General features: G+C 36.3%; 1 protein-coding gene across 1 annotated transcript; it reads right to left on the bottom strand.

The window, feature by feature from the left end:
- Nucleotides 1-1462: 1462 nt before the first annotated feature.
- LOC129265346 (phosphofurin acidic cluster sorting protein 2-like) lies at nt 1463-11238 on the bottom strand. Its single transcript, XM_054903351.2, has 4 exons — nt 10945-11238; nt 8596-8683; nt 5215-5304; nt 1463-4803 (listed from the first exon to the last, which is right to left on the bottom strand). The coding sequence occupies exons 1-4, from the start codon at nt 11049-11051 to the stop codon at nt 4657-4659; spliced, it is 432 nt and encodes a 143-aa protein (XP_054759326.1). The 5' UTR covers nt 11052-11238; the 3' UTR covers nt 1463-4656.
- Between the last annotated feature and the right edge of the window lie 10975 nt (nt 11239-22213).

Genomic DNA, 22213 nt, shown 5'->3' with positions numbered 1-22213 from the left:
ATGTATATGTGTTTACAAGCACAAAACATGGTGCAGTACAATTTGTACCATGAAACCCAAAGCCAAAGGGTTTTTTAGGCTTCAGGCAGAAAGACTTGTAAAGGTCACATACCAGACAGGGGTCATGTCTTCACCTACAGTTCACCTGAGGTCAGTATGGTGTAAACCACCAGTGTTTGTAAATATATTATGACCCCTTGCTCTACATACCATACAGCTTAGGATTGTGTATAAACATTAAGGTATAAAGAAGTCTCATATCCCTGTATGTGAAATACCCCGGAGGCTTTTATTGGCTAAACTTTCACTGCTGTTTTAGTGCCATTTATACCTCAGTCACATTTGCTCTACGGCGGCCGAACGGCGAGTCGAATTCAGATCACGTATATTAGCTATTACAAAAAAATGTTAAAACGGCTGTTTTCAACTCGCCGTACGGCCGCCATAGAACAAATGTGACCAAAGTATTACAGTTTGAGTGTAAACTGACCCCATGACCCAAATACATGTACATACCTTCTAATTGTCCAAGGGTTGGCTAACTTGAACTAAAACTTACAAATCTTTGCAAACCAAATGGATAAATTATTGGAAAAGTCAAGTGAATTCTGATAAATCATGTAACATAATAAGGCACGATAACCACATGTCATGATTCATGAGTAAATATTTCTATTCACTTTTAGAAATCACTTTTGGAAACAACAAAAAGCTACAAATGAGTAATCTATGAAAGAACAAAAATATTATTATTAATTGGAAACTACATGTACATGTATGTACACGAACATGCACAGTACATGTAGACGTATACTTTAATATTAAAATGTAGGCCTACATGCAAGATCAATTGATATTTCACTCAGAGCTTACGATAAGACTACAGTACTTCTGATAAATATCATGAATTTCTGAAAAATAAGCGTTGATGTACACAGAGAGTCCATCATGTATTAACCCTATAGCACCTGAACCGCCCGAGACCGCCCTTCCTATTACACACTGAACCGCCCTTAACCGCCCGTACGTTTTCTTTGCGCTATAGTATCTCTTGTCTATGATTTACCGTGGTAATATTACGTGTGCATACCGTATAGGTTGGCTGCTATATAGATCTGCATAGAAAAGTGTATGCTCCTATTGAGTATAATAGAGAAAAACCAATTGACATGCATCGGTGTGTAGCAAGTTCCAGACTGTTGCGCAGTCGATCTCAGCAAAGATGGCTGCGTCCATGTCTCGGAAAACCACTTACTTCGCCGAAGAAGCTCGGGCGTTGCTATATGTTCATCAAAACATTGGATATCACACAGAGTGACATCTAGATGTGAGTTGGAATTAATTTTTGACATATTTGATCCAAGATTTGGCGAAAACTTTAGTATTCTGTCAGTGATACTTCACATTTTTTTGAAGGCGTGGGACTGGGGCGGCTGAAACCTGAACTTTTGGTTTTTTTCTTCTCGCTCTGCAAACAATTGTCAAAGGTCAATATTCGTACATCTGATTGAACTTTGCCATGTACCATTCTATTCAACAGGTCCTATGCTACAAAATAAATATAACTTTCCACTCCACTTTCTCGCCTATCCATTTCTTCTCTTCTCCTATCCACTGTTTCTACAACACTTCACATGGTGTACCGTAAACCACATCAGCGATTAAATATAACTTGTAGTTGTAATGAACAAAAGTAAATTTATAAAAAACTATTTCAATTTGTTTGGAACAATGCCTACTTATTACCAGTTTTATTGTTTCCTCCAGTGAGTAATTGCCATTATGCATAGGAATCTGTAGGTGCTATAGGGTTAAACACAAAGGTTGCATAAAGCATATTGCCATTTTTTTATGCCAAGCCATTCAAATCTGAAGCAAATTATTAATCACTTAAATATTTGAGTGGGTTGCCACCATGGCATTGTACAATCATGCCTTTTTTGTAGACTTTGTTCATAAACTTTCAAGTAGTTTGAGATAATTTCAACAATAATATGGAGAGTACTTGTAGCTACATGTAAAGTGCACATATGTACTTTACTTTACTTCATACTTGTATTTTCATCTTTGTGCACTAAAAATGTGCAAAACTTTCTATGCTGTGAAACAATCAAATTTTGAATGAAATGATTCTCACTGTGTTTAACCGGTGAATTCACATACATGTAGGCCTATATTTTTTTCCTTGCGGGGGGGGGGGGGGTATAAAGTTGATACAAAGAAAGACTATTCTGGAGTTGGACAAAGAGTTGAACACCACCAGCCTGCCATGTAAACAAACAGCAGTGTTACAGGAGGTGACCAAACTTTACTGAGAAAACAGATCACCTCAGATCAAATCAGCCAATGTCAATATTTGATTCAATCTCCAAAAGACTGCAGTTGTATTGTTCTTCTGGAAGTTCAGAAGAGGATTAATCACCAAGAGCTTCTACTTGAAGTACTGTATAAAGATGTACAGCCTACATGTATACAACATACATAAAGTGCTTGGTGGTTGTTTTTACATACTGATGGTGAAAATAAGTGTATAAGGTACTCACACTACTCATAAACAAAAAGTTTGCACTGCAATAAGTGCAAAGACTGTTTCTTTATGCAGTCAATCAGAAAACTTTGGATATATGTAGACAGTTTACTCAAATTTTTTTCCTACTATTCTACAGCCAACCTTTATGGTCACGATGATGTATTAATTTTTTTTACAGTTATTTTTTCTAAAAATAAGTTGAGTGCTTCTACATGTACTCTCATGCTTTTGCTAGAAGTAACTGTGTTTTTCTATATTTTGGGGGGTTTTTTGCTTGGAAACATATATGTAGAAATGACACTTTCTAAAGATGTTAATTTTTCACAATATTTTTTGTCACCTTTGATTCTTATCCATCACTGTCCTCATGAATTAACCTTGGAATATATGTTTCAATTAAAGTCTGTCATCTTCTGCAATTTGACACTGAATAAAAAATGATTGAGATATATGTTGTGCTGAAGCAACTTCTGCAACAATGAATCTGGTAGAATCACAACACATCTAAATGCGTGTTTTTCAGGATGATGTTGTCACTTGTCAACATTGCATTCAATATGAATATGGAGGCAGCTATATGTTATACCAAACATTTTAAATCAATTATTTTGTGCAACAAACTAAATTGCTTAAAGTCACAATACTACATGAAACAAACTTTCCATTTACAAATGTCCAAAATTCTTGAACACTCTCGACATGATACCAAAAGGTAACTACAAATACATATAAAAAACCAAACCCCTGTGAAAGAAGTTGAACCGAACATAACTGAAATACAATGTAAGTTTCCATTAAAGTTTAAATGAACATTATCAATCATCACTGATATCTGTAACAACTTAAAAAGTGGTTTATTCTTGGTTTTTTTTTTTGGTTTACTCCTATTTCCACTCAAGGATGTTCTATTAATACTGTATATGCCTACATACAGGTACATGCATGTATACATACAGAGGACTGACTGCACACACTCATCAACAATCTGTCCGACAAACTGTCAGATCTGACAACTTTCCTTGATTTTGATTGGCTGAGAAGCACTTCATAATGCCGGATAAAACAAGACTTTTCAGATTTAAAAAAAGTCAGACAAGTCCTTTTATGAACGCTCCCCTGTTTAAGCTGTGTCAGCTTGTTCCCTTCACTTCTCAAAGGACATGTACATGTAGCTGCTTTTCATTATATGATTTATGATTGGCTTTATATAGCAAAGTACATGTACATTGTACATGAACCATGTATTACATTTAATTTGAAGCTGTTATTAGAACACTCATTAAAAGTACTTGGAAGATGATGATGAAGTACTAGCTTCCTGCATTCTGTACACACTCCAATGAAATGTGGATAAATTAAGCATTCAAACAACTCATTGTACATTTATACATAACTGCAATAATTTCCAATCATTGTGGCACATGATTTATATTACATACACATGTAAACATATGTGCCGATAAAACACTTTCAAGGTTCCTTGAATACCTCTAGTCAATGTCAACAGGTGAGGTTAGACAAAAAAAATGTCTCTCAAAATATTGACCATATGGCATACATGTACGGTACATTGTAGCTATTCCTTTACCTGCAACCACAACCTACATACATGTACACATACTGACATACATGCATCTTCACATACATGTAGATTTCATATTTAACTATTCACACAAACATGTACATGTACATGTACATTAGGTTACGCTTTACATATGAATTGTGATCTATTTTTTTACTTGATTCAAAAGAGACATCCCAAATTTGGTTTACAATTTTCAGTCGAAGTAAATTTTTACAATAAACATGACAAAATTATCACAAACGATAAACATGTTTGTAAACGAGACAAATTTTAATCTACAAAGATAGGATTTCAACTTTCCTTCCCATTATAGGCCTACATGTACGTATTTAGGACTACACTATCAATTACTCATCTAAATGAAATTGATCTAATGGGGATTTTTTTCTTCATCGCTTCAATATTCAATAGTCACAATGCTAATTTAACTCAACCAAATTTATGATAACACCACACTTCTACATATTACACTTTGTTTTTAAAACTTCACTTTTACAAGTACATGTCATGTCTGTTATCTAATATCTTTACTGACACTTTTTTATGTGGTTAAAAATCTTACCTCTGACATATTGATAAGTCCAACTGCTAACGTCTTGTAGCCTAGTATCGTCCTGTTCTTGTAACGCTTCCGCCTCTGAAGCATAATTCTTAGCTTGTTTCCATCACGCTTCAGAAAATGTGGATACTGCGAAACGAGAAGAGAAACAACAATTGGGGATGAGGATGACCATACATAAAAGTGTTTACAGGGTGCACAGAATTATAAGGTATTAAAAAAAAAATCTGAGCCATTTTGAAGTGGTTGCTTAATACGGGTCCCTCTTCCCTTCTTTAAACCAGAAAGCACAATTTACATTCCTTTCCTACACATACCTCAAACACCTGATCTGAGTTTTCAAAAAATTATCCAAATCATAGGCCTACTATTGATAGTCCAACATCTAATAGGAATCGTTCCAGAACCAGCTGGATTTAAAATGGATATGACTTTTGTTAAGGTATCTCTAAATATGCAAACTTCAATTATATGAACCTGTTAGTAATAAAAATATAAATGAAGTAAATTGCAAAACATGCTTACAAAAATTAAAGTTACCTGTAATGAAAATGACAAGTCAAGGACCGTGTCCAGAATTTTGCCTTGCTGCAAGAAAATTTCATTTGACCGCAATGTTCTCTTGGAACTCTGATGGGGAAAAGAGAAAAGAACAGATTTATATATATACAAAATGCTTGATATGGAAAACTGGTGGTGCATCAGTGAGTCAGAAAGAGAACTCACAAACCTCCAGGAGAGAATATCATTCATATAGGCCTTGAATTTTGATATTTTTTAGAGGAAGACTACTTTACCTGGTCAGCCTTGCTGTGACTATGTCAAGCAGTGAATGACAAAATATATGATTCATGACCAAAATTCATTATACACAACATGATGGTACTTTTAATGGTAAGTTATAACTGAAACTTTTTATGAACGATACATGTACAGTGTATTGTGTTTTGCTGATGTTATTGTGTACTATACACACTAATAATATAGTACCTCTAAATCCTCAAATGAACATTGAACTTATTAGTCATCAACCATTTTTCATCAGACTCTTGTTGTCCTAATAAGAAATAAAGATGATTTTTTAACATACAAACTACATGTTCTGTTAAAGCACATACATGTACATGTACATGAAACATATTATGCAAATGTTCTCAAAGTAACTTGTCCAAGAATCCACAATGATAATAATGCATAATATTTATATAACGTCTTTTCCATTTTGATTAAATGCTCAAGGTGCTTAGAAGAGAGCAAAACATAGAAGTAAAGAGAACTTACGGAAGTACAAGAAAAGGTAGGCCTACATTATAAATGAGGAGAAATCTGCAGTACATTACAGGTAGCAATGTAAGCCAAATTTATAGCTGCATCTTTCACAAAGGAATTCCAAAGGCATCTAGTCACTACTATCATGGATCCTACTACATGTAGTTCTAGTACATGTGGGATTCAGCTATTTCTTACATTCATACATGTAATAAACAAAATAAAGGAGAATCCAAAATGTCAATTTGTACATATAGCAGGATTCCCTGCAACTTGCAAGTTAACATTTGTGCACACATGTGTAAATGAGGCTAGAGGGATGGGTGACCTGATGGTGACCCTCTTGCCTATCACTCATCCTTCACAATAACAATGAATCCATATCAGTGATTCACTCCTCACAAAGCCCTGGCCCTTGCTACTTGAGCATTGTACTTTAGACAGAGCAAGAAGCTGTCTAGAGCATGTCTACATTTATAAAGGGTAATTGAAGGGAAGTCAGGGCAATGATAGAATACAGCTCTTGATCTTGGACGACACAGCAATGGATTTTGTTTTTCTTTCTCTAAACACTTTTTGCAAAGTGAGTGTGTTGAGTATTCACCAGATTTTGCATCAATATTTTGATACTTCAAGTAGCAATGTGCACATACATTAATTAATACCCAATTGCCAGTTAATATTACCTTCAACAGAGAATGAAGAAGGTACATGTATATCATCAAAAAGTCTGAGAAGCTTATTCTAGACTGATCTGTGGTAGAAAATCCATTATTTACATGTTCCTCACGAGCATAATAAAGTACAGACACAAATCTGTTGTGAATAGTGCATTTGGAAGACCAAAAATATAAAAACCTGCCTGCAAATTGTATGTCAGGTAAATATTGACAGTCCTCTCTGGCATCACAATAGAAATGCTCAAAATACCAACACAATTGTGCAGAAGGTAACCTTGAAACCAATCAATAAAAAGTATCCTCGAAGTGCCCTTCATCAATGAAATCATATCTGAAGGCTTTTGTACTGTAATAGGCACAAAAGAGATACTTGAAACAATAGCCAAGTGCCTTATTCCACTGGCATTATATATGTACATGTAGGCCCTATGTACTTGTTTTGTTATCAATACATAATGCTGTGCAGGCCTACATGTACTTTTAATGGACGGTCTACAACATACTATTCTGCTAGTACTCTCCTCCTACTACATGTACATGTAGTACTATGTAATGCTCGGTTGACACTTGCATGCATTGTGGTTCCCAAATAGTTTGCGCATGGGCACGCACTTATGCAGGCCAATGCGCGACTATGCGTGCGGAGAGGTGCGTGAAATGCATGCCAAAATGTTGGAAATTCTGGCACGCATTACAAATTTGTGAACTATGCGCAACCTAGTCACGCCACTGCGTGGCATCGAAATAGAAATCTTGCGGTGCAAAAAAATAGTAGGCACACCCCCGAGGTAGTGGCACGCAGTTCACGACAGGGTTGCGCATATTTTGTGCAAAGGCTAAGCATACTTCATGCATATTTGGCGAATGATATGCGCAAATTTGTTAGTGCAGACCACGTGATCAGTTAAAGTTGTCCTAATCAACGAACGTAGAGGGTGTCAACACCAGAACATTGGAATATTTAAATTTGTGCTAGATACGTCTCAGAATAGGTGTCGACAATAAGTTTGCTGAAAGCATGTCAGGACAGTGTGTGAACTATGCGCGAAAACTGCATGAACTATGAGCAAGCAATGCGGAAACATGTCATGAACGTGTCGGGACAATGCGTGAACTGATACACCCAAGTCGTGCAATAAAGGGTCCTGCACTGGCACACATCAATGCGGGGCAATGCGGGTACCACAATGTGTGCAAGTGTTAACGAGGCATAAAGCTTCTGCTGATGCTACTACATACTAGTTTACTACTTCTACAAGCAGACTGATCCAAAGACACACAGCCCCCCCCTCCTGTATTAATGTACAAAAATATGAACTTCTACAGTTTTACTTAAAAAAAGGTCAAGTCCACCTCAGAAAAATGTTGATTTGAATCAATAGAGAAAAATCAGACAAGCACAATGCTGAAAATTTCATCAAAATCGGATGTAAAATAAGAAAGTTATGACATTTCAAAGTTTCGCTTATTTTTAACAAAATAGTTATATGAACGAGCCAGTTACAACCAAATGAGAGAGTAGATGATGTCACTCACTCACTATTTCTTTTGTTTTTTATTGTTTGAATTACACAATATTTCAATTTTTACGAATTTGATGATTAGGACCTTCTTGCCTGAAGCACAAAATGTTAAAATAATGGAATTCCACGTGTTCAGGGAAGAATTAAACTTCATTTCACATGACAATGACGAGAAAATCAAAATATTTCGTATTTCATATAATAAAATACAAAAGAAATAGTGAGTGAGTGATGTCATCAGTTCCCTCATTTGCATACCGACCGAGATGTGCATATAACTGTTTTGTGAAATGAAGCGAAACTTTAAAATGTCATAACTTTCTTATTTTACATCCAATTTTGATGAAATTTTCAGTGTTATGCTTGTTGAATTTTTCTCTTTTTATTCAAATCAAGTTTTTGTTGGGGTGGACTTGTCCTTTAAAAAAAGATCAGTCCATAATACTTACTTGCATTCTGACAGCTATTATTATTGAATTGAGATCACTCTCTAAAGCTTTGTGAACCACTAGTCGTGTCAGCCGCAAGCTACACAACCTGAAACAAATAACGAAGAAATAAAGAACAAATAAATATGTGGAAAAGAAGTTGGCTGGCAATTATAAGTAAAATATTCAGAAGTTGACTGTAAGCATATTCAACAGCCAGTGTGTGTGAGATTGATTAACTTTTTGCAGATACATGTTCATCAATCAGAAAGCATTTTTGTCTGAGTCTCTGAGACTGACCTTTTAGCACCATCCAAGACGTGACAACAGCTCGAACATTAACCTCTCATCTCTGCATCAGTTTGTAATTTCCCCGATGATGCTTGGTTACAGGACTAGAGCATGCCACAATGCCCAGTTTAATTCACACCAAAATTAGCATAAGTTTTTGAATTACTAGGTAGGTTCAACTAGCCATGAATTTGATTTCATATTCAATTATTTTCAATCATTCCTAACATTTTTCTTTACTTTTAATGAAATAATAATTGGCATAATTTATAGTTGACTTAATGTCCAACTGTTAGCCTCAAAGTACAGTGTACTCTCCTTATTTTTGAACAATTATTTGTCTAGTGATGATTCCTCAAATTTTTTTTCAAAAATAAAGATCCATAATCACATCTCAGAAAAATGATCCAACATATAAAAAAGATTAATCAATTAATTGCACCTCAAGTGTCAATTCTGTTAAAACCCCATAATAAGTTCATTAACCAATCTCAACACATTGCAGGAGACTGTATAGAAAAGTTAAAGGATAATATTTATCACTGTAGATGTATCAAACACAGCAACAGAAAATAAAAATCAACTCATTGCTAGACATCAAGGAAACTTAATAATTATGGTACTATCAATTTGTTACATAATGGGGACCATTGTTATACAAAAAGTCTGATCTCTGGAATTATTTCAAAATACTGACATATAACAAGTAACATTTCGTTTAAGTGCATATTTTATTTATGAGGTCTAATACTACAGTAAACACGTTAGAAAGTGAGTATTAAATGTACATGTCCTCACTCAGTCTCAGCTCACTCAGACAGTCTCATTCTATCTAGTCAGTTACCCCCGGGGGGGGGGGGGGGGGAGGCACTCAGTATATAATGCCTTGTGGGTACTAGTCTGCTCGGCAAACCCTTCACTCGAGTTAAGGGTCTGAATGTGCAGCCTACTCATGCCTTGTGTACTGAAGGCCCTCCTTCAATGGAACAGCAAGTTTTGTATGTGCTAGTCTTTGCGTGGAGGTATACTTGTTGATCAAAGTTCCAATCAGGGTCTGTGGCTGCAGACTAGGTGGGTACAGTATGTGCCGCGGAGAAGACCCCCATTTTTACACTCAAATTTCTGTTCCAAGGGATAGCAGTTTTATCTTATTGAGAAAAATAACAAAGAAAGCCGCTCCAAAGCATAGCATATTCTTCTTATCAAGATAAAAAAAGAAAGAAATCCGTTCCAAAGCTTCCTTCGCATATTTTTCGTTACCTCGTTCCGGCCGCAATGATCCGCTACAATCACATTCACAATGAGCTACATTTTTGGTGAAAACCAGCCGCAGAGCACTTTCCGACCATCGCCTCTGCGCGAGCGCACCAGGCGCCCGTGCCGCCGGACTAGTTGCATGCACATACATGTACTTGCCTGTTCCATTATAGGGGTGCCTACCAACTCACACGTAGCTTAGCCCTTAGGGCCTAGGCGACCCGTTCCAAGGAACCCCCGTTTTCACAAACATTTGTAGTTCCAAAGCCCATTCCGAGGACCCTCCTTTTTACAAAGCCCCCGTTTTTTGTCTCGCCCGTGGCACATACTATACCTAGGGCCAGGCCTACCATTTTTTGGGTCAAGTACCCCCCCCCCCACTCACACGTATTGCGAGGTTAGTATTAGTATACTCGCACTCGCACTCGCACCACGAACCGCGTTTGGCAGTGGATTTCTAACTAGTGGGTCGCGCGTGCTGGGATCTCACTTCTTGGGTCCACAAAACACGACTTCTATGGCTTGAATTTTCTGTGCGCGGCGGCATGTAATGAACCCTTGGGTGCCCCCCCCCCCCCCCCCCCCCCCCGGCAGTGTACCCAAATTAAACTTTAAGTTTATCGGAACACATGTCGATCACAATTCTACAATATATTCACAACAGCAAAATCTGTGTTAAAGTTAAAGAAAATTTATTCCCTCACAACAACACCAAAACCCATCTAGTGAGATCTAGTACATCATGTATCCTGCTAGTGCTACTGTCTGCCGACTCTGGCTGCCCTCGTATTCACACAGCTCAGCGTAATTCGGTTAGCCTACCTCGGGATACAGTTGGGCGAGGTCCTTTCGACTTCCCATGTCGCGAACAGCTTCATGGGCACAGGTTTGCCCGCAGCATTCCCAACTTTAATCACTTTCTCCGCCATTTTAAATCCGACTAATCGATTGTAATATATTCCAGCTAACTTCTCAGGGCTTCATGGTAGTATAAAGTCCTTAGGAAAACAATAAAGTCGCAAAAACGGGTGAAACGTCCCGGAATCAGGAACGTCCCGCTTCTGGAAATCTATGCGCGGCCGCTACATCAGTGCTAGTGCAGCACGCATTAACTCCACGCACGTACGGTACGTAGAGATAGATATCCGTAGCGCTAACGTGAGTACGAGTCATTTGGAGAAAAAAAAAACGTTCAGGGGCCGATTGCACGAAAGGGTCTTTCAAAGGACCGTCTTTCGTGTCGCCCATCTTTTATGATGCGCTATAAGCGGGGTGTTCCTGAAATTTATGATAAACAAATAAAATTCATAAGCTTGCTTTTAAATCAAATTTTATACAATTTCATGAGTTATACATCATTTTATAAACAAATATTTTGTTTATTTTAACGGACAAATAAAATATGTTTGCAGATAATTTATTTGAAATGCGTTTCACATGGCGCATCATATAAAATGGGCTACACGAAAGACGGTCCTTCCAAAGACCCTTTCGTGCAATCGGCCCCAGTTTTCCTCGAGCTCGAGCAGACTTCTTTTTTTTTCCGCGGGAGGGGGGGGGGGAGGATCTATTCTAGCCCCAAATTTCAATTATATACTAATCTCCATGGGTAAAACCTATATAGATACGTTTTTTTTAGTTTGTATTCCCAAATAGCGTTCTTTTATGAGGCTGCCCCACGATCGAGGCTCTGGTACCCCACTGCTCTGATTCATGCATCTCCACCAGTGGCATGCAGATGTGGGGGGGGGGGGGGTGGCTTGGGGGCTCTTGCCCCCCCCCAAAAAAAAAAATCACGACCAAGAAACAAAAAGAAAAAATGAAAGAAAGAAGGACAAAATTAGTATCTTCTGAATATCGTGTCTAAATCTATATCATAAAGTTTGATTCTTATATGTGAATGTAAAATTTTTTGCTCGCTCGCATCACTCGCTCCCAACTTTTTATAAATTTTATGCAATACACCATATCTAGCCCGCTCAAATTTGGCTCATTACACCACTGATCTTCATACTCATATTTTATCCAGACAGATCCAGGGGCGAAGCGGCTGCCCCCTTCTTTCGCGGCACAAATGAAATGAAGAAGAAAAGTGGGAGGAGATGAGAGAAATGAAGAAGAAGGAGGGCAAAAGTGCAGGGCGGGGGAAGCATTGTCAAATACAAACATTTATGAGTTACCATATTTGGAAAAAAAAACCCACTCGTGCTTTATTGCACTCTCATTGCCTGTTTAGATCATATTGAGGAACATACTGAGTTTTCAACGCTTTAAAAGCGCTTAAAATATTTAATTTTCAAGTCAATTTAGTTCTGCTAGCGCTTCGAGATTATTTTCATGATATTGTTTAGTGGATTATACATAATGTTTATGATTACAAATAGTGCTAGGGTAATAAGATTCCGTTCGAGCCAGCACCCTAACAAAATTAAGCTTGCACTTTGCGCTCCTATTTTTATTAAGTGAGATGTACAGCAGATCATGTTTTTTAAGAAAACAAAAAATTCTTAAATGTCCTGTTTTCAAAACTTTTCAGGTTTTATATAACAATTTCCAGTTCGCATTAATTATTCAGTTATATATATATATTATATATATATACATATATATATATATAAAAAAATATATATATATATATATATATATATATATATATATATATATGTAAGAGTGCTCAGAATGTCCTGTTCTTATGTCTTCAGAAATTATAAAAATAAAGAAAAATAAATATATATGAGTTTATGGCTTATGACATCATCAGCTCATAATGCACATCACCAGAGTCGGGGAGAGAGCATGGGCGTCACTTGTCCCGGCCCCAGTCAGGAGCGTGGCCACCCCACCCCCTTAGTTGCCCCCAAAAATTGAAATCTGAAGCCTAGTAAATGCGCCTCTCCCCCACAAAAATTATCTTTTGCCTTCCCCTCTTACCCCATTTTTTTTAATTCAGTACATGTAATTCCACTATTTGTTGTTTCTAATCATATAAAAGAAATATCACCATTTTGTTATTTACTGCAATTCAGTTAAATTTCGTTCCTTATTTCATTTCCATTCAAACAAAATACAAAGTAATATAAAACAAAATTAATGAAATCATCTTCATATCAGGGCGACAAAACTCAGAATCACACAAGTTAGTGAATGAAAATTTAAAAATCCACAAAACATATTATGAGAATATCTGAACATAATATGGATCTAAATGCAATGTCGCCATCTCACGTTACCAACAGGCAAATAAGCCGGCGTTCCGTTTGATAATCTCCGTCACCACATTTTGGAAATTTGGGGATTTTTTTTAATTTTTTTTTATTTTTTAGAAAATCTAAAATAGCATTGGTGACGAAAAATATTACTTGAAGACAAAGACAAATTAAGAGATTAAACTTTTGGTGAATTTAAAACATTCGGTCCAAAAAAAGAAATCAACCTTTTACTCAATGAAAAATAAAATTCCTGATATCCTAATCGTTGACAAAATTCTAACACAGATATGAACATAATTAAGAGGCTAGCTCACCCCTACATGAAAGTTTCAGAATTAAAACAAAAGAGCTATCAAAAGGGGGAGGAAGGAAGGACGCAAAGAAGAAAAGAAAGAAAGAGAGAGAGAGAGAAAGAAAGAAAGAAAAGAAAAGGAAAAGATGGACTGAAAGGGTGCATGGGCGTGAAAGGAGAGAATTAACATGCATTTGTGGAGGGGGGGGGGGAGGGGGGTAGCAATATTCAACATGGGAGCCTAAGAGCTGTAGTGTCATCCAGTAACACATATAGCGAGGGAAGGGTAATATAAAGACATAGGCGGATTCAGTGGGGCAAAGCGCCCCTGTCGAAATGGGGAAACAAGAGAGAAAAAAGGAGGAAAGAAGAAAAAGGAAAGAGCGAAATACAAAAAAGAAGAGGAAGAAAACTGAAGAAAATGAGAAGAGGAGGATTGGCAATATTTTAAACCTTCCAGGTCACTTAATCTAAATAAAATTCCACTCGCGCTTCGCGCACGCACTGCCCGTGTCATCAGGTACATATCATACTCATGAGGATTCTAGTACTTGGCGCTTGAAATGTCTCGTTCTCTAGTCAATGTTAAAAAAAAAAAATTACCGTCCCATTTCCTTACTATTTCCAACAATATTCAAAGTTCAAGAATAAATAGTTTCCACAAGGCTTTATAAATTTACCAACAAATACAATATTCTAAATTCTAATAAATATGGTTTCAGGAAAAAATATTCAACAGACTTAGCATCACTTCAAATTATGACAAAATAACAAATGCCATAGCAAACAAAGAACACGTAATTTACATTTTTGCGATCTTAGTAAAGCATTTGACACACTTAACCACGATATTTTACTCTCCAAACTAAACCATTATGGACTACGAAGTCAATCTCTCTAATAGTTCAAAGACTACTAAAATAATCAGAGGCACTATGTCACTTTTCTTTTTTTAGTTCGGTGAGATGCCCCTCAAGGTTCCATTTTAGGTCCACTTTAATTTTCACTCTTTGTTAAAGACATTATTAAGACCCCCTCTATTTTGTACGTTTTATTTGCCGACGACACCAATATATTTTACGCTCATAAAGACCTTCATTCATTAGACAATATCGTAAATCGTGAAATTAATAAAGTATCAAACTGGTTTAAAGCCAATAAACTTTCCCTAAATACAAATAAATACACATTTTATATATTTCAGACACCATTCCCATAACACTAACACACCGATTTACATTAATATTGACGGTACCCCACTAGAACAGAAAAATCATTCTTAATTTGTAGATGTTATCAAAGATGAGTATTTGACTTGGAATCAACACATTTCATGTTACAATGTGCGTTTCAAAAAGTATTGGGATCAAAGTTAAAATTCATTCTTCCTCATAAAACTTTATTCTTATCATACAATTTGTTAGTCCTCCCTTATATATTATATTGTTATGTCGTCTGGGCAAATTATGGTTCTGTTAAACTCAATTCTATCTTTAAACCCGGGGGGCAGTCAAATATACTGCTGTACACATGCGTGACCAAAAAAAAAAACCGCATAGGACGTTCCGCAGTTAAAATGAAGTCCATGTCATTTTCACAAAATTTTGCAGAGAGTTATTTTGGTATCTATGCATTATGAAAATGCAAAAAATAATATAGGTTCATGTGCTTAATTTTTTTCTCCGGGACTTCAAAGTCACTGTATTTGTATGATATGGAATGTTGCGCAATTGAATTATGCCTCTCTTAGACCTCACGAATTCACCAAATGACTTTAAATCATCTTTACTCTGTCGATATCGCATCAAACTTTCAGGATATGTAACTAAGTAGATACCAAAGTAGGAGAATATCTTTTAGTTGGCAAACTATATCTATTTAGAGTTGACGAGAATGGTGCATAAACTTTAAAAAAAATCTTCAAAAGACGTGAAAAAAAGTAGAGTTAAAGCTGCACTTTATTCAAAATCCATGTCATTTTCATCAAATTCGGCAAAATTGTAGAGGAATGCATTGCGAAGGTGTAGGGGTGTTAAAATATGGGGTCCATATGCTCGTTTTTAAACTATCAGGCCCGTATTCTGAAGTCAGTTTTTTCCTGTCAAGTGAATAATGCACCATTGTTAATTTTATGTTTCATTTGCTTATATCATGACGATTAAATTATTGTTTTGTTAAATATGTATCACCCTTGTATATGTTATGTTGCATATTCATCATGAATGCAGAAATCAGATCAAAATTCAAATCTAAATCAAATCAAATTCTGACTATATTGAACAGACAACGGTTGCATACCCAGCTGACGACTGTAACCATGGTGGTGATTTTTTTTTTAAAACCGGATTGCTAATAGAAAGCATGGAATGCTACGGGCAAACCTGTGCCCATGAAGCTGTTTGCGACATGGGAAGTCGAAAGGACCCCGCCCAACCACATAATTTTGTTTTTAGAGTATTGCCCTCACAACGAAAAGGCACAACCTCTTTCATCCTGGAATGATAGCTTTTCGATAGAAAAGGTAAACACTCCCCTCTCTAAAAAGTTCAATATTGGAAGAGAGAGGGTCTCGATTATTTTGTTTCATCAGTGCGCAAGTGCCCTTTGGTAAGGCATTAATGGCATTTACCCTAGCTCAACATGTTCTATCGGAGAGGGCATCGGACCTATTACATGAATGCTCACGAACATGCTGTCTTAGCAATCAGGAATAATAAGTACCACTTATCACAATTTGACGGTTTAAAGTCTACCGATTTCCATGACATAATTCAAGCACTGAACGTTGCGGGGCAACAAATTCACAGGGAACAACGTTTCCCGAAAACCAGCTGACATACACAATGGGTGGGGGAGGGGTCTTGGGGGGTAGTTGCCCCTAAAATAATCTACGACCGATAAACGACAGGAAAAGGGGGAAATATGAATTATGTGGACACCGATTGTAATTTCCCTTGCCTTTTTATGTAAATTTCACTTTTTAAACGAAATATTTCCGTTAAACCATGGAAGGAAAGAAAGATTGTTACATAATAAAGTCTTACTAATTTAACAAATTAAGTGTATTTGATATTGCTTGATTTTTGAAGTATAATATTAATTTTATGACTTGCTTCAATTTAGTAATTTTAATTCAAGTTAAGATATTGCACGAGAGTAAGAAATTATTTCAATTGTTGAATGGAGTTAGAATATTCTTCAACTAAGTCGAAAGTACATCATGAATATTTCTTAAGAACAAGTAACGTTAAAATAAGAAGAAAAGTATGTCATATCTTTCTGTTCGAGATTTTTTTTTTTAAAGGGTGTGTAAAATAATTATTTTATAAACAATTAAAGAGCACTATGAATTGAACAGTAACTAAACTGAAAAATCTATAAAAAAAACGAAAACAAAAACGCTTAATTATGTATACCAATCAAGTACTTTACAATATCGTGAAAGTACATTTTAGTGTCAAGTGAAGTATATTTGGTTATACATTGAAATTATGTAAATGAAGGTCCGACGAGCAGTGTCAGCTAGGCTCTCGTGCTTATAAAAGCCCACCCTCCCTATTTATTTAAATTCACTAAATATAATTACTAGACAGTCGGCAGAGTAAAGGGGCTGTAAAGAAAATAAGTGAATGCACCCATTCGCCATGTTCTGACCCGTCAATATTTTACTTATAACGCCAACGCCCTTTTGTGTACATATTAATGTTTCCAATATTGCGCATGCTTTATGGTTTCCATTCTTCTTAGACCCGTTTTCAAGTTCTTGGTTTGTTTGGTTCCGATTGTATACGTTATGACGGAGTGTGTGTGTGTGTGTGGGGGGGCTGTCACGAATTGGACACCCACTGGCTTTCAAAATGGACCCTAATCATCTTTATAATTCAGAAACCCTAAACATGTATTTGTTCAAGTTTTCCCTAAAATAATGCACCAAATATTCTATTTCAAAATGCATACACTCTGAATATACTACCCCTTCGCCCTGATTTCGTCATAAAAAGTATATGTAAGCCTACTTTTCATTTAATTTGATTTTTCTATAGTGTACGGGATAAAATAAGCATTATTATTTACAAAAGTATGCATAGTCCATGGTGTTTATGCCATGGTACCATTCAAACCTCTTCCGAGAATCCATCAGGGGCGCACAGTGGGCCAGAATGAGTTGAAAGTGCGCCACAATAATTATAATATTCCGTGTTATGTTTTTACTTTAACATGTTGATTCAGGGTAATTTTGGGCGTAGAATCGACTGAACATAATTATAATTTAAAGCCGATATGACGTCACTTTGATACCAAATTATGATTGGCTACTTAAAACCTATCTGTGAAAATACAAATTACGCTAAACAATGTGCAGTATAAAAAATAAACTTTGTGTTATGTGTTACTTTAAGATTTGACCAGAGTGAATGTTGGTTTATGCTTCTCACATGCCTTAAAAGTGTGTATGAGATCCTGAAAATAATTGTATGGCATCAAAATGATCATTAGATTAAAAAGAAAATTAATAATTTGAAAAATATTACTAACCGGTCTTTATCAAGCGGTGTAGACTTGGGTAAAACGCAGAGTATATAACACCACAAATGTTTTACTATGAGGAGGGTTTTTTGCTGAAATTATTCTACAAGTAACTTTTATCTCTGGAAGAGGGGCGGGTAGCCCTTATGCGTTATCAACCTTTATTTTGTTTGCATTATGCCCGGAATTCATGTAATTTTCATGGAATGGAAGGGGAATCGTCCTCGCCATGCACAAATAAACGGCAATGTACACCCCACACTGTGCGCTGCATGCGATGACTGCGCGGTATAAAAATGACCGTTTTTAACATGTTTTGGGGGTGTTGTGTCAAGTAAAATCAGCTCTAACATGAAAACGGACAAAATCGGGCAGCTAAATTTGGTATCGACTTAAAGCTTAGACATCTGGCAAAATAATGATGATAGAATCTAAACTGAAATCCACGGAAATCCAAACGTTTCTAATGTAATTGCAAAAAACATGGATTATCAGCCTATTTCGAGGAATGATTATCCTATAAACCTCCTGAAATGTGTCTTTTATCTACTTTGAACCCTTTCACACGAAAAAAAAAGAATATATCAGAATTATGTGGGTGCCATTTCAGATTCCTACATGAAAAACCTCCTGTGAAATGACTCGTTTTTTAACTAAGTTGTCATATACGCGGCATTTCGCAAAATGTGACATTTTACGATTTGAGGTAGGAAATTAACAACCTTCATGCAAATTCCAGAATGAAATATTTTGCTGAAGTATTCTTCAAAGTGTTGTCTTTCAGCTGGGCTTGACAAAAATAAAAAAACTGAAATTGCCCAAAATGACTTTTGGCGCACTTTTGTTTCGCCCCGGCCCACTGTGGGGCGGTGCTACAAGAGGTGACAGGGCGGCGACCGATCCTGTTATTATAATTTTTTTCTCAAGTATTATATAGTAGAAAAAATGAAGGGAAGGAAGAAAAAGAGGATGAAAAGGAAAGATAGAAGGAAAAGAACATAAAAGAAAGGTATTGATCGTGTTACCCCTGTGATGTATAACTCTATCTGGAGGAGGGGATTCGTCTTGCCCACCACCTTTCAGAGTATACTGTTGCAGCCCCTGTTGTCCACCTTCTACTGAGATTAGGGTCCCGAATTGCATTTAGGACGATCACAGAACAATCCTTACGCTATCAGGGATTGACTCTGACCAGTAACAAACCAACCATATCAACTCCTCGTACTAGGTTTTACGAAAGACTGAAAGACAAACTTTATTATTATTGAATTTATGGCATTACGTACATGTAAACCCTATAGTGCTAACATCAAATAACTATTATTCAACCTCTACATATATTATTCTTAGAAAAAGACACACCATTTGGGTTAAAAGTGATGACTGAAAGGGGGTGATCCCCAAAGAGACATGATTCCAACTATATTTTTTTTAACTTTATTTTTCTTTAGGATTACCCTTGATTATCTTGCCGACCAGACAACCTTTTCACTTTGCTAGTTTTTTATAGGCTTCTGCTCTATGATATAAAAAAAAACTATATGGAATATGATTCTTTCTCTTTCCCAGAGGACCTATTAGAGAGGACTCAGAACAGAAAGATGGGTCTAAAGAATAGGGCACTTAAAGTTTCATCAGTTTACTTTGTCCCTTCATAACAAGAAAACTACTCCTTTTACTCCTTCGTTTAGACTAGAAAGAGCAGATGCATTTCATTATCTTTTTTATTTGCTCTTCATACACCCATGGGCGGAAATCCCAGGGGGGACAGGGGGACGCGTCCCCCTACCCAAAATAGTAAGGGGGACACAATATCAATTGTCCCCCTACTATTTTTGGTATTTTATGATGGAAAGAAATACATCATTAAAAATCGAAATAATACAAGTATTTTGGAGGAGATGACCTTACCTTTTGGCCCCCCCTCCTATTGGCGTATAGCAAAACAAAAATGGAAAAAAGGGGGAAAGAGAGAAAAAAGAAAAAGAAGGGGAAAAAGAGGGAAAAAAGAGGAAAAATAAGAGGGAGACGAGTAAATAAAATGAGGTTAAGGGAAGACTTGGAAAATGATTTGAAAATATATTTCATGTCATTATATTAAATTTTTGCTCGCGCTTTGCGCTCGCATAGCCTGTTCGATGAAATACATATCTTGCTCAATAGGCTGATATGTAGCTTAAATATCAGTTTTTAAAATTTACAATGCATATTTTAGCTCGGACATCGAGCTTTCATTATTTTCTTTAATTTACACATTGATTTTTTTTAAGTGCTCTGTAAAATGTCTGTTTATTGTGTATATATAATTTGCAGCTTTTTGCGCTGTGCGCTCGCATGATTTGATTTGCCAAGTAGGCCTACATGTTGTCTTTGTTTATTCCATAAGATTCTTTATATATTAATTCTATAACAAATTACTTAAAATCCCCCTTTTATGACAGTTTATCAAGAATTTCGTCTCGCGATTTGCGCTAGCATTATTGTTGAAAATATATCAACTCATAAATCTTATTCATGATTACAAAGGTGCTTAAAATATCCAGTTTTCAGGCCTCAATGTCAACAAATTTCACTCACTCATTATGCTTATAACATTAATAAATACGATAGATAAAATTTTCATGAATTCCTAATAACAAAATTGTCCCCTTTTCAGAAAGGAATATCGACAAGTTTCATTTCGCGCTTAGGAAGAGAAATAGGATAGTCATCATTTTCATATGATGACAAAATGTCCTTAGGCCTATAGAATGTCCAGGTCTCAGGTCAAAATAGTAAAAAAAATATCAGCTCGCGCTTCGCACTCGCATCATTTATTAAGTGCTATCCATATCCACTTCACAATTTCCCTACACAGTGCTTTAGATGGTGCTTAAATTCACCCTTTCCAAACCGGAATATCAAGTATTTTCCGCTCGCGCTTCGCGCTCGCATTATTGATTTTCATAAAAAAAAATGAAATGTATTTAGAATGCCCAGATTCTGCCTAACTATAAAACACGCGCGCACATGTTTATTAAGATACGCAGCTTGATCTTTATTCAAAAAACGTGCTAAAATTATCCAGTTTCAGATCAGAATATCAAAAATTTTCTACTCGCAATGTAGGAAAATACCAAATTTCCCATCTTTTTTCATGATTTACAAAACATGAATAGAGTGTCCCTTTCTTAGGTCTGAAATCTCAATTTTTCCGCTCGCGCTTCGCGCTCGCATAAATTGTTTAGTTTTATACCTAGCTATACCGATAATGATTACAAAAAGTGCTTAGATTTTTTTGGACCGGAATGTCAAAATTTTTCAGCTCGCGCTTCGCGCTCGCACTATTTAAATAGGGCTTATGAGATTATTACACTTTTTTATGTTGTTTGATAAGAATAAAGCTAAGAAATTACTGTTAGGACATCGGCGTTTTGCCCCCCCCCCCAATTTTTTACGACCAAAAAAAGAGAAAAGGATAGGGATAAGGGTGAAATATAGGTCTATTATTTTCCAAACGTCATGTCAAAATCTATCACAAACTTTGGATTTTGTAATAAAAATGTTGAAATTTTTGCTCACTCGCTTCGCACGCTCGCAACTTATTGATTTTACGTCATACACCGCATCGAGCACCCTCAAATTTTTTTGGCTCATTACGCCACTGGGACAACCCCTTCAAAGAAACAAACAAAAATCAACTTTGAGCGGCCGATCGGGGAGAATATGGGTGAAAAAAAATTTCGGCCCCCCGGCTATTGGCGTGAGCTGGATCCGGCCCTGGTCCCCCCTACCTTCGGGGAGAGATTTCCGGTCTTGCATATACACCGGTCCATTTATTTCACACTGACTTCATTTGTTTAAAAGGATATTTTCAAAGACGTATTCACTCCCCCTTCATGTTCAGAAATACCGAGTCTATATACAAAGTAGATACTCCCTCAGAATAGATTTTGTTTGATAGGCATACAAGTTGATGGATTATGTTTATTCGGGATACTCCCCCTCCTCAATGTCAATACTATTTTATCTTATGATTTGCAACCCCAAGAGTTACAAAAGTCCAAAGATCTCTGAAAGACAT

Source organism: Lytechinus pictus, chromosome 7 (genome assembly GCF_037042905.1).
Source record: "Lytechinus pictus isolate F3 Inbred chromosome 7, Lp3.0, whole genome shotgun sequence".
NCBI classification, from domain to species: Eukaryota; Metazoa; Echinodermata; class Echinoidea; order Temnopleuroida; family Toxopneustidae; genus Lytechinus; species Lytechinus pictus.
The sequence above is the reverse complement of the archived record's forward strand: the minus strand, read 5'-3'. Positions and strand labels throughout refer to the sequence as shown.